Source organism: Carlito syrichta, unplaced genomic scaffold (genome assembly GCF_000164805.1).
Source record: "Carlito syrichta isolate Samal-C Ts95f unplaced genomic scaffold, Tarsius_syrichta-2.0.1 Scaffold301855, whole genome shotgun sequence".
Taxonomy (NCBI): Eukaryota; Metazoa; Chordata; class Mammalia; order Primates; family Tarsiidae; genus Carlito; species Carlito syrichta.
In genome coordinates, this window is record NW_007245951.1 from 100,389 (window position 1) to 113,047 (window position 12,659).

A 12,659-nucleotide genomic window follows, 5' to 3' on the forward strand; every position below is an offset into this window, starting at 1 on the left:
AGTTGTGTATAACAAATGCTCAGTGCCTCCACTGAATTTCCCTATGATGACGTAAGACGACTCCACGCAGCGCGGAGCGTTAAAGCGTGGAGGAAAGCCACGGGGCAAATGGGTCCCTCTGCGTTCTGCCCTTGGTGGAACCTGCACCAGGAGAATTTCTTCTAATGGCGTGTGGGCTGTACACAAAACCCTACTGCTCTGAAATGGGCTTTTTCCAAACTTTTTTTTTTGAGTCCAAGTCGCACTCTGTCACCCAGACTGAAGTGCCGTGGCACACTCATGGCTAATGCAGCCTCGATCTCCTGGGCTCAGGAGATCCTTCTGCCTCAGCCTTCCAAGCAGCTGGAACTACAGGCGCCTGCTACCAGGCCCGGATAATTTTTAAAATTTATTGGAGAGATGAGGTCTTGACAGGTTGCCTGGGCTGGTCTCCAACCCCTGGACTCAGGCAGTCCTCTCACCTCCCCAAGCGCTGAGATTACAGGTGTCTGCCCAGAGCACAGGTGTGAGCCATCACACTTTTTCCGAACTTTTAAAGCCGCAATTTGTGCCTAAGTAATGAGATCAGTGTCTACCCTTACCGCCATTACGATGGCATCTTTCCCCTCCCTTCTCAGTCTTTGCCTTGCTTGAAAGAGGCTTGTGACTTCTCTTTCTCATTCCCTGGAAAGTTCCCTGGAAAACTTGCATTTCAGAGGTGCTGTGCAGGGCTCGCTTTCTCCTGGTGAGTCAGGCTGGGACAGAGGATGTGTGTAGGCGAGACAGAGGCAGGAAGTAGCAGCCGCTGACTCCCCCTGGGAGGAAAGTGGGGAAGCACATTCTTTTACTTCACAACTAATGGGCCATAGTAGTTAAAAAGAATTATCAGCCTATGTGTTTTGCCAGGATACGTCTCAGAATTTATAATGGGGTGAAGAGGAGTAACTTGCAAAAGGGTATCAACTGCCTATGAAAATAAATAATTGTATACGTGGTTTATGGATAAATACGTGTGTAGAAAGAGTAGAAAAACATTTAGGAATAGGCTGGGCATGGCGGCTCACGCCTGTCATCTCAGCACTTTGGGAGGCCAAGGCAGGAGGACTGCTTGAGCCCAGGAGTTCGAGAACAGCCTGGGCAATATAGCGAGACCTCGTCAAAAAAAAAAAAGTCAACCAGGTCTGGTGGTGTGTACCTGTAGTCCCAACTACTTGGGATGCTGAGGCAGAAGGATCACCTGAGCCCAGGAGGTCCAGCCTGAGTGACGACAGAGTGAGACCCTCGACAAAAAAACCAAAAATGGCCAGACGTGGTGGCTCGGGCCTGTAATTCCAGCACTTTGGGAGGCTGAGGCGAGAGGATTGCCTGGGTTCACGGGTTCGAGACCAGCCTGGGCAACATCGTGTGACATCATCTCTGCAATAAAATAAAAAAAATTAGCTAGGTGTGGGAATGCGCCCGTGGTTCCAGCTACTTGGCAGGCTGAGGCGGAAGGATCGCCAGAGCCCAGCAGGTCAAGGCTGCGGTGGCTAGGAACATGCCACTGCACTCCAGTCTGGGCGACAGAGTGAGACTCCAACTCACCGCCTCCCCCCAAAACAAACAAAAACAAAACAACAATGACAAAAGGAATATCACGCACCAACTCCAGGATATCTGGGGTGGGCGAGCATGCGGGATGGGTTGGGTGTGGCTGTGTTTGTCAAGTGTGTTTCCCTCCTATTTTTTTTTTCTTTTGAGTCAGAGTCTCACTCTTTTGCCCAGGCTGGAGTGCAGTGGCACTCATCCACCTGCTGGGCTCCAGGGATCCTTCTGCCTCAGTCTTTCAAGTAGCCGGAACTACAGATGTGTGCTACCATGCCCGGCTATTTTTTATTTTACTGTGGAGACAAGGTCTCACCAAGTTGCCTGGGCTGGTCTTGAACCTGTGGGCTCAGGCAATCCACTCACCTTGGCCTCCCAATGTGCTGAGATTGCAGGCTGAGCCACCAAGCCCAGCCATGTTTTCCCTTCTAACATTTTATAATGAAAATGTCCCGATACACACAACGCGCAGTACAGCGAACACCTGAGTTGGTGTAGCTCGAATTCCTGTCGCTCCATGCTGTAGGTGACCACTCTGACACCTGCCTTCCCTTGTCCCATGGCTGCTCCTGGCGTCCACTGTGCAGGGTCTGGCAGCAGGGGTGAGGTCGTCTTCCTAGGGCCTTGCCCCACCCTCTGTTCCAGCTCCCCCCCTCCACCTGGGCAGCCTGGGGTCACAAGGGAGCCCACGCTGCCTCCAGTCACCCCACGGGTTCTCTGGGGCCCTGGACTGCGGGCACGGGCAGATCTCCCTGCCGAGATGCTGGGATCCCAGGGACCAGCAGGAGAGGAACTTCTATTGGGAAGAGTTCCTGAGTTTTCTACTCACTCTTCCAGGCCACGACTCTTCACATTAGGAAATATTTCCTGGAGGCACAAGGATTGGGTATGTTCAGCTTCTTTGCTTTGGGGTGGAGCTGGGGCAGGTGAGGGTGGAAGGAGGTGGCAGTGTTAGGTCCTACCTGCCACGCCACGCCACGCCACGCCACGCCACGCCACGCCAGAACCTTGACATTTGATATTTGAGGAGTGGGCGCTTCCCCTTTCCTTCTCTCACTCCTAGTGAGTGTATGGATTTACTGATGTGTAAATTATTTTGTGTTCATTGTGTTAATTATCGAGAGAGCCACTCTGTGGTCTGGGTTCATCAGCCATCTTCCACTGGAAATCAGAAACTGTACTTTTCAATACATGGATTTTTTGGTTATGTTTTGATTTTCCTTGGAGAATTTTCCTTGCAGAAATCCCAGGATATTTTTAACACAAAACCAGAAAAGACATTGAAACCAGTCAAATCTAGCTGAGTCTCTGTTTATTTTTTTAAAGTTGATATATAATTCATATATAATAGCATTCACCCCTTTAGAGTGTACATTTCAACTGATTGGGTGTATTCAAAGGTTGTACAATTTTCGCCATCAATTCCAGAACATTTTTATTACCCCTAGAAGAGTAGTCCTGTGTGCGGTAACAATCACCCCACCTTCTCCACTCCCTGCTCCCCAAGAACCACTGATCTACTTCCTGTCTATGGGGATCTGCCTGTTCTGGACATTCCATGTAAATGGAATCTTACAATGTGTGTCTGGCTTCTTTCACTTAGAAGACAGTTTTCAAGATTTGTCCATGTGGTAGTATCTGTCAGTGTTTTATTCTTTTTAGGGCTCTTAATAATAATTTAATATATGGCCATATCACCTTTTGTTCATCTATTAGTTGATGGACATTTGGGTTGCTTTCACCGTTTAGCCTTTATGCGTAACGCTGTTGTGAAGACATACACATGTTTTTGTGTGGACATATGTTTCGGTATTCTTGTGTATATCCTAGGAGTGAAATTGCTGGGCCCTGTGGTCATGCTATGCTAAGCTTTTTGGGAAACTGCACAGGTGTTTTCCAAAGTGGCTGCACCACTTAGCACTCCCATCAGCAATACGAAGGTTCTCGTGTCTCCATATCCTCACCAACACTTGTTGTCATCCATCTTTTTGCTTGTAGCTACTCTAGGTGGAATGAAGTGGTCTGTTGTGATTTTGATTTGCATTTTCCTGGTGACTAGCCATGTCAAGCATCCTTTTGTGTGCTTATTGGCCATTCCTCTTTGAGGAAATGTCTGCTCAGATCCTTAGCCCATTTTTAGAACTGGGCTATCTTCTTATTGTTGAGTTGTAGGAGTTCTTTATATATTTTACATGTTTCCTTTAGATATATGATTTGCAAATATTTTCTCCCATTCTGTGGCTGTATTTTTACTTTTTTGACAGTGTCCTTTGAAGCACATTTTTTTCCATTTTGATGATATCCAGTATACCTATTTTTTCTTTGGTAGCTTGTGTTTTTGGTGTCATGTGTAGGAAATTGTTGCCTAATTCAAGATCACAAACATAAACCTACATTTTCTTCTAAAAGTTTTATACTTTCTAGCTCTCACATACAGATCTTTGATCCATTTTGATTTTGATTTTATGTTTGTGTATGCCATGACACAGAAGTCCAACTTCTTTCTTTCACAGAAGTATATCCAGTTGTCAGAGCACCATTTGTTGAATAAAAGACTATTCTTTTATCTATTAAATTACCTTGGCACTCTTGTCAAAGTCAATTGACCATGAATGTATGGGTTTATTTTTGGACACTCAATTTATTCCATTAACGTCACAAAGTCTTGAAGGCTGTAGCTTTGTGAGTTTGAAAGTGGAAAAGTGGAAGTGTGAGTCCTCTCTAACTTTGTTCTTTTTCAAGATTGCTTGGACCATTCTGGGCTCCCTGCATATGAATTCATTCTCTCCCCGCCCCCCACCTCCTCCATCTAATACCTGTGATTTCTTTTTATTATCCAATTGCCCTGAATAGAACCTCCAGTGTAATTGTAAACAGAAGAAGTAAGAGGGACATCTTGTCATGTGCCTAATCTTGGGGGAAGGCATCCAGTCTTTCACAGTTAACAGTGATGTTGACTGTAGGCTTTTTATAGATGCCTTTATCAGAAATGTGGCTCTATTCCAAGTTTGTTGGACATTTTTATCAGGGAGAGGTGTTGTATTTTGTCAAATGCTTTTTCTGTATATATTGAAATGATTAAGTAGTATTTGTTTTAATTGGTTTTTGAATGTTGGACTAACCTTTGTATTACTGGCATAAATCCTACTTTGTCATGGAGTATAATTCTTTTTACATGTTGCTAGATTTGGTTTGCTTGTATTTTGTTGAAGATTTTTCTATCCGTATTCATAAGGGATTTACAGTTTTCTTTTGGTGTCTTATTCTGGTTTTGGAATCAGCATATTACTGGCCTCAGAGATTAAGTTTGGAAATGTTCCCTCCTCTTCTGTTTTTCAGAGAGTTTGTGAAGTATTGCTTTTAATTCTCCTTTAAATGTTTGGTAGAATTCATAGACAGTACGTTTTTTGACTACTAATTTAGTCTTTTTATCTGTTACAAATCTACTTAGATTTTCCATTTCTTCTTGAGTCAGCTTTGGTAGTTTGAGTCTTTCTAGGAATTTTTCCATTTCATCTATGTTATCTAATTTTTGGCTCACAATCATTCAGTTTCTTCTAAAATTTTTAAAAATTTCTGTATGGTTGGCACTAATGTCCCCTCTTTTATCACTAACTTATATAATCTGAGTCTTTCTTTTTTCTTGGTCAGTCTAGCTAGAGATTTGACAATTTTGTTGATCTTTAAAATAATCAACTCTAGGTTATATAAATTTTATCTTATTCTTCTACTCTGTATTTTATTTCTTTCCATTGTAATATTAAATTTCTTAATATATTAACATTATTTTTTGCTTCTGTTTTGAGTTTAGTTTGCTCTTCTTTTTCTACCTTTTTTCTTAAGGTAGAAGGTAAGGTTATTGATTTGAGGTCTTTCTTCTTTTATTGTATATAGGTACTTACAGTTGTAACTTTTCCTCTAAGTTTCTTTTGCTTTATCCTACAAGTTCTGATATGTTGTTTTTGTCTTCAACCATCTCAAAGTATTTTCTAACTTTCCTTGTGATCTTTTTATTGCCTCATTGTTTATTTAGGAATATGTTGTTTAATTTCTACATATAATTTCTACATATACTCCCCAAATTTCCTTGTTACTGATTTCTACTTTGATTTCTTTATAGTCTGAAAATGTACTTAGTTTGATTTTAGTTCTTTAAAGTTTTTGAAAGACTTGTTTTATGGCCTTACCCATGTGGTCTGTCCTAGAAAACAATTCATATGCACTTGAGTCATTTTGATTCTGCTGTGGTTAGGTGAAATGTTCTATAGATATCTGTTAGGTCTAGTTGTTTTATTGTGTTGTTTAATTTTCTATTTCACAGAATTATATGTAGTTGTTATATCCATGATTGAAAATGGCATATTAATATCTCTGTTATTGTTGAATTATCTATTTCTCCTTTGGTTTTGTCAGATTTTGCATCATGTATTTTGGAGTCTGAGATACATATATACTTATAATTGTTATATTTTCCTGTTGGATTGCCCTTATGTCATGGTAAACTGTTTTTCTTCCTCTTTTGTAACAATTTTGTCTTAGAGCCTATTTTTCTAGTATTGGTATAGCCATTCCAGATCTCTTTTGATTACTGTTTGCACAAAATGTCTTTTTACATTCTTTTATTTTTAACCTATTTATGTCTTTAAATCTAAAGTGTATCTCTTATAGAAAGTGTATAGTCAGATCATTTTTAATACATGCTGCCAATTCCTGCATTTTAATTAGAGTGTTTAATGTGTTTACATTTAAAGCAATTACTGATAAGTTAAGATTTTTCCTAACTGTGATGTAGTTTTTGTTCCCTCATTCTTTTATTACTACCTTCTTTGGTGCTAACTAATTTTTTTTTCTTTTTTTTTTTTTTTTTTGAGTTGGAGTCTCACTCTGTCGCCCAGACTGGAGTGCAGTGGCCGCTCCCAGCCACCGCAGCCTCGACCTGCTGGGCTCCGGCGATCCTTCCGCCTCAGCCTTCCGAGTAGCCAGAATCACAGGCGCGTACTACCATGCCCAGTTGATTTTTGATTTATTGTAGAGATGAGGTCTCGCCAAGTTGCCCGGGCGAGTCTCGAACCTGCAGGCTCAGGCAATCCACTCACCTCAGCCTTCCAAAGGCGCGGGATTACAGGAATTTTTTTTCAAGTGTACCATTTACTTCTCTTGTTTATTGTACTACGTTTTAAAGCAAATTTTTTAGTCATTGTCTTAGGGACTACAATTTACATCTTAATTTATAACACTTTAGTTAAGATTCACACTAACTTAATTTCAATAGTACGCAAAAGCTTTGCTCCTATGTGACTCCTTTCTTCCACCCTCCTAGTTATAGGTAAAACTACATTGATACTATCTTTTATATTTATCTATGCTAATTTTGCCATTATTTGCCATTTCTTCATGTTAATATGAATCAGTGCCATTTTATTTCTGCCCAAAGTACTTCTTTTAGTGTCTCTTACAGGAAAGGTTTATTAGCAACGATTTTTGTTCCCCTGTATGTGAGCCATACTTTCTTGTTTCTTTGCATGTCTTATAATTCTTTGTTGAAACTGAAAATTTTGGTAATATAATGCAGCAATTCTGGAGATCAGATTCCTTCCCCTCTCAGGATTTGTTGTTGCTGCTGTTTGTTTTGGCTTGCTGTTTTATGATTTTTCTAAATGAATTCTGGAAAGTCTGTCTTTTTGTCATCTATGTCCACTGATGACCATGCTTTGTTTGCTTACTAGTCAGCTAATGATTAGAGAGGTATTTCCTTAAGTGCCTGGAACTGTTAAGTCTCCCCATCTTTGCTGAGGGGTCAGTGTGTGAGTTGGGGGCACCCTTTCAACACTCAGCTGGGCAGTTGACAACTCTGCCCTAGCCTTCACTTTCTGCTTGTACGGAGCTTCAAGGTCAGCCAGAGATGAGAGCTTGAGCCTTGTCACATCTGAGTGGGCACACAGCCCTGGGCATGAATACAGCCCTGCACATGCCTGTGACCTTCTAGATTCCTAGAACATGTCAGAGCCTGTTAAAGTCCTTGTGGATATTTCATTACCCTGCTTTACCTTTTTGATTAGCCTACGGTTTGGCCTAAATGTTATCTACTGCCTCAGTGAGCTACCATGTTAAACTCTTGTCTCTAATTGTTTTTGACAAATGGCCCCAGGCAGAACACTTTTTGCCATGGGCAAACTCCAAATCAGGTCGAGTAAAGACATGTTTGGGGGTTGGGTCTTTCAAGGAACCATGTCAAGTCATGCTAGTTCTCTGGAAATGTCCTGTTGAAGGAGCCTCAGTGCTGTTTTGCCCGGTCCGTGACCAGCAGGATGCTGGTTTTCACTGTGATTATGGGCTGTTGGACTTCAAGGCTATCACAGAGATAGAAACTGGGCAATTTAAAATGCTACAAAGAAACTGGTTCTTACAGCTGTTAGTTTGTTTTTTTAAAATAAACGCTCCCTTGAGTCATTGCAAGCTTCTGGTGAATTTGGGATTCTGGAAAAGGTGATTCTGACAGAGGTCTTTTTCTTCCCCAGTTTTCTTATCGCTCTTATGGGAGAGGGAATTTTTCAGAGGCTCTTTTCTGCCATTTCTTCTGATGTCACTAAACCTCCATTTTTAGTGGATTTTGTGTTGGGCAAATTTCATGGCTTACTGAAACGTGTGCCTGTGCCTTGAGGGTCTGGCAGTCCTTAGACACAATTTATCTCTGAATTAAAATGTGCTTGTGGAAAAGAACCTCTTTCAAACGTGACTGGAATTTTCCAAATAGTGGAGCACCGAATAAGGCAGAGATGTTTGACCAGACCACAAAGCTACACCGTATAGATGCCTGCGACCTGGATGGTGAAGGGGCACTGACTAAGCTCTCTCCTTTGGTGACAGGTACTCACATCAGATTTGTTGGTCAGACTGCAGGTTCACCGTTTGGCTAAAGCCCTTGACAACCCTCTCTTAACAGAATGCAGAGCCTGGATGAGCCACGGACAGAGGAAGAGGGGGACAGCTCAGACCATCCATACTACAACAGCATTCCAAGCAAGATGCCTCCTTCAGGGGGCTTTCTGGATGCCCGACTGACATCCAGACCCCAAGCTCCTGACACAGCCCAGGTGAGTCTTGTAAGCTTTTCTGTGGATTGAGGCTAGCAACACTATTTCCGCTTAGTTTCTTCCATTTTATTTCAGGTTGATGTTTTGTTCAGTTTTTGACAAAGCAACTCATGGCCATTCTCTCAGCGGATTTCACAAAGCATACAGGCAGGAGAGGCTTAGTGCTGGTGCCGCAATGCGTCATCCAGAAGCCTTGGAACTGCATCGTGAATCCTGAGATCGGAGTCTGGGGCTGTCCTCCGTATCCTCAGACACATCTCATCATGCTGTGCTCTTAAGGAGGGGAAGAGAGAATGCAAAACTTTTAAAAGGCCTGGGGCGCCCTGGGGTCTATGAAAAGAGAGTGGGATAGGCCATTAAAATTACAAGAATTTTACAAAGTTTTCTGTTTTATTTGTTCCTCTCATTTTCCCTCCAACTCAAAATTCGAGGAGGCAGCTGCTTTCTAGAGTTCATGATATCTCTATTTTGTTAAAGGAGATTTTTAGTGCCATCTACCTTGTGTGAATGATCATAGCCCCAGTAAAAATCACAAAATAACATTGAGATCAAGGATCAAACGCTGAAGGGGAATTTCCTGGTTTCCAGAGTGGACTTGCCCGGGTGTGAGCTGCAACGGGTGGATGTGTTGAGTGGGAAGTATGTTCCAACACACGGAGATGTATTTTAGGACATGCCTATGGCAGAGCTGGTCAGGAGGGGCGGTGGGATAAAAACAAGGAGGGCTGTGTGTCATTCTGATGGAGATGCTGCCTTTCCGTCAAACCCACACAAGCCTGTTTCCCAAATCTTAGCATCAACCGTGAAGCATGAAGGGAAAACTAAGTGTAACAAAGATTGCAGTCGACCTTGAGGTCTTGCCTGCTGGCCCATGGCTTCCAAAGATGGAGAAATGAGAAGAAAATCTCCTTCCTTTTGTGTATTTACGTGTGTCTGTAGTTTGCAGGAAAAGAACAAACTTATTACCAGGGAAGACACTTGGGAGACACGTTGGGTGAAGATTGGCAGCACACACCAGCCAGACAAGGTGAGAGGCGAGAGGAAGTGGGTGAGAAACGTAAAAAATCCTTTGAACAAGTAGGGCTGGGCACAGTAGTTCACATCTGTAATCCCAGCACTTTGGGAGGCCGAGGCAGGAGGATTGCATGAAGCCAGGAGTTTGCGGCTGGCCTAGACAACATAGCGAGACCCTGTCTCTACAAAAAATTTTAAAATTAGTCATGTGTGGTGATCCATGCCCACAGTCCCAGCTACTCTGGAGACTGAGGTGGAGGGATCACTTGAGCCCAGGAGGTTGAGGCTTCGGTAAGTTATGATTACGCTACTGTACTCCAGCCTGGGCAACAGAGTGAGACCCTGCCTTTAAAAAAAAAAGCAAAAAAAATTAAGGTGCTCACCAGTGGGTCACTTACCTTCTGTGGAGTGGCAGAGGGATCTCTGGAGACATTTGCAGTGGGTGGTGCAGAATACTGCACACTCAGTTGTGTGCATGCTCACAACCACTGCAGCTTCAACCCGCTGGACTCAGGCGATCCTCCCACTTCAGCCTCCCAAGTAGCTGGAATTACAGGTGTGCACCACCATGCCTGGCTAATTTTTTTATTTATGGAGGAGACGAGGTCTCGCCAAACTGCTAGGCTGGTCTCAAACTCCTGGGTTCAGCCAGTCCTCTTGTGTCAACCTCCCAAAGTGCTGGGATGACAGGCATGAGCCACCACACCCAGCTCAGAGCCTGTATTGTACTGCTCAGATGGAGTTCATTTATAAAGCATTCGCTTATGCTTAAAAAAAAACAAACAGGAGCAATTAAGCTAAGTTCTGCGGTTCTTCTGCTCAGTGATATGATCTCAGAGCTTTCGCCAAAAAGAGGAGAGACCAGGTGTGCTCTGCCTGCCCGGCTGCCACGGCCCTGGGTAGTGGGTCTCACTCTTGGGTGAGGTTGGCATAGCCACCAGACCCCATGCTGGCGTGAAAGGCCAGAAGTCATCCCAGCAAGGTCCCAGCAGTGTGGTGACAAGCTCCGAGGAGGAGGACGTCACCCGTAGGGTTGCAAGAAGAACTACCTTACCGGGAGGCATTAGAACTTCCCCGGGACGTGCCAGTGGCCTGGCGGCCGAGGCAGGAGCAGTGTCACCACCATAAAACAAAAGGGGGCTCGCTTTCTTGTTGCAGGGTCCTTGGACATCTACAGTACGCCAGAGGGGAGACTGCACGCGGCTCCCACCGGGGAGGCGCCCACCTACGTCAACACGCAGCGCATCCCGCCGCAGGCCTGGCCACCTGCCGTTAGCAGCGCCGACAGCAGCCCGCGGAAGGACCTCTTTGACATGAGTGGGTTTCCATCTGTCTCTGGTTTTCTTCTTTGAGGCTGCTTTGACACTGCCTTGTATTTGAGATGTGTATCGTGACTGAATTTCCGGCTAGCAGGGTTTTGACTAATGTCAACGATTCGCTGCGCCTTCCTGGGTGCTGACTGGGCCTGTGCAGGGTTGAGGACCGCAGCCCTCTCTGTGGTCAGCAGGCATGGCAGTCTTCCCCCTCCTCCCTTTTTGGAATTGACTTGCCTCTGGAAGAGTTGCAACTATGTATCGAGACAGATGATCTGCATCAATGCATGTGTTCATTTAGTTATCCAATCAGATAGGAATTGGCTGTTCCGTGCCAGGGACTGTATTGACTGCTAAAGACACACAGGTGGGACCGTGTGGCCCATGTTTTCAGAGCTCTCCACCAGTGAGCAGACCGACATTCGGCAGGTGGTTGCAACCTGTGCCCCTCGTAGGAGGCTTCTGTCTCCCTCTCTCACTTTTTTCTCTTGCTCTCCCTCCCCCTTACCATTTGTCAAATACTATTCTACTTGTTGGAGATAGACAGGAAAACAGAGTAGACAGGTCTCTACTCTCAGGGGCTTAAATGTCTAGCTGTGTACCACTAGGCAGTGACAAGTGCTCACAGGTGACGAAAACTAAACAGGACCAGAAGAGTGGTGAGAGTGGGTGTGAAGAGCACTGTGTGCCATGGGTTTTCTGTTTGTCAGCTAGACTGGGAAAATTCAATCAGTCGCGAACGGACGAATCAAAGTGGAGGTGGTTGTTAACAAATTTTCAAGGAGCTTTATGTCCTAGCATTTTCTTTTTCTGTTGCTTGAGAATTTCATCAAGCGAAGAGGGAGGGGTGGAGACTCGCTCTGAACGAGCTTCTGCCATGAGTTAGGTCCTCATTCTTAAGTTTAACTTCAGCAGTGCCCCCACAGGGAGATATTGCGGTGGCCATGTCCATCCTGTTCTGAGCAGGAGACGGAGACTCCTAGAAGCGAAGTGAGCTCAGCACCTGTGAGAGGCAGCCTCGCTCTCGGTGGTCGTTTGCGTGTCTGAGTGCTTTGATCATCAACACTGCTCCTCCTCAGCCAGCCGGCTTCCCAGACTCCATCTGACACGCACATCACTTGGGCCAGGAGGACTGTGGCATCTCCATGCTTGGAGCGAGTCGAGGATTACCTGATCTGATCCCTCCTGTTTCTTCATGTAGCAAAATGTGGAGACAGCCCGAGAAGCGTGAAACCGCTTTCCCAGGATGCGGACCCAAGGGGTCGCCCTCGAAGCCTCTGCTTCAGCTGTTAATGCAGCTTAGACGCTGTACTCACGGGCAGACCATGTTTACTGTTTAATTTAGTCCATTTGCCAATCACCCCGGCCCAGAGCCCAAGGCGAGTTAGACTGGGCTGGGATTTGAAATGGGAAAAATGAGAACCAGGGCCACCCCCTCCCCACTGGTTCATTTGCGTTTCTGCTGCCAAAACCAGAGAAGGGGAGGCAGAAAGTAGAAAGGGCCTTGGGGAGGCTGGTGTCTACTGAAAAGTGTGAAGGTAAATAAAGCCAGCACACTGTGTGTTTTTTGGTGTGTGTGTGTGTTTTGTTTGTTTGTTTTGAGTTGGAGTCTCACTCGGTCGCCCAGACTGGAGTGCAGCGGCCGCTCCCGGCCACCGCAGCCTCGACCCGCTGG

The 12,659-nt window shown here is 44.7% G+C and overlaps 1 protein-coding gene across 1 annotated transcript in view; it reads left to right on the forward strand.

Annotated features, from left to right (window-relative positions):
• Positions 1-12,659, forward strand: part of SHC3 (SHC adaptor protein 3) — a 137,596-nt gene that overhangs the window by 99,402 nt on the left and 25,535 nt on the right. The window contains exons 8-10 of the mRNA XM_008055448.1: positions 8,507-8,657; positions 9,597-9,684; positions 10,830-10,988. Coding sequence (XP_008053639.1) covers positions 8,507-8,657; positions 9,597-9,684; positions 10,830-10,988 — 398 coding nt within the window. The remainder of the gene's footprint in view (positions 1-8,506; positions 8,658-9,596; positions 9,685-10,829; positions 10,989-12,659) is intronic.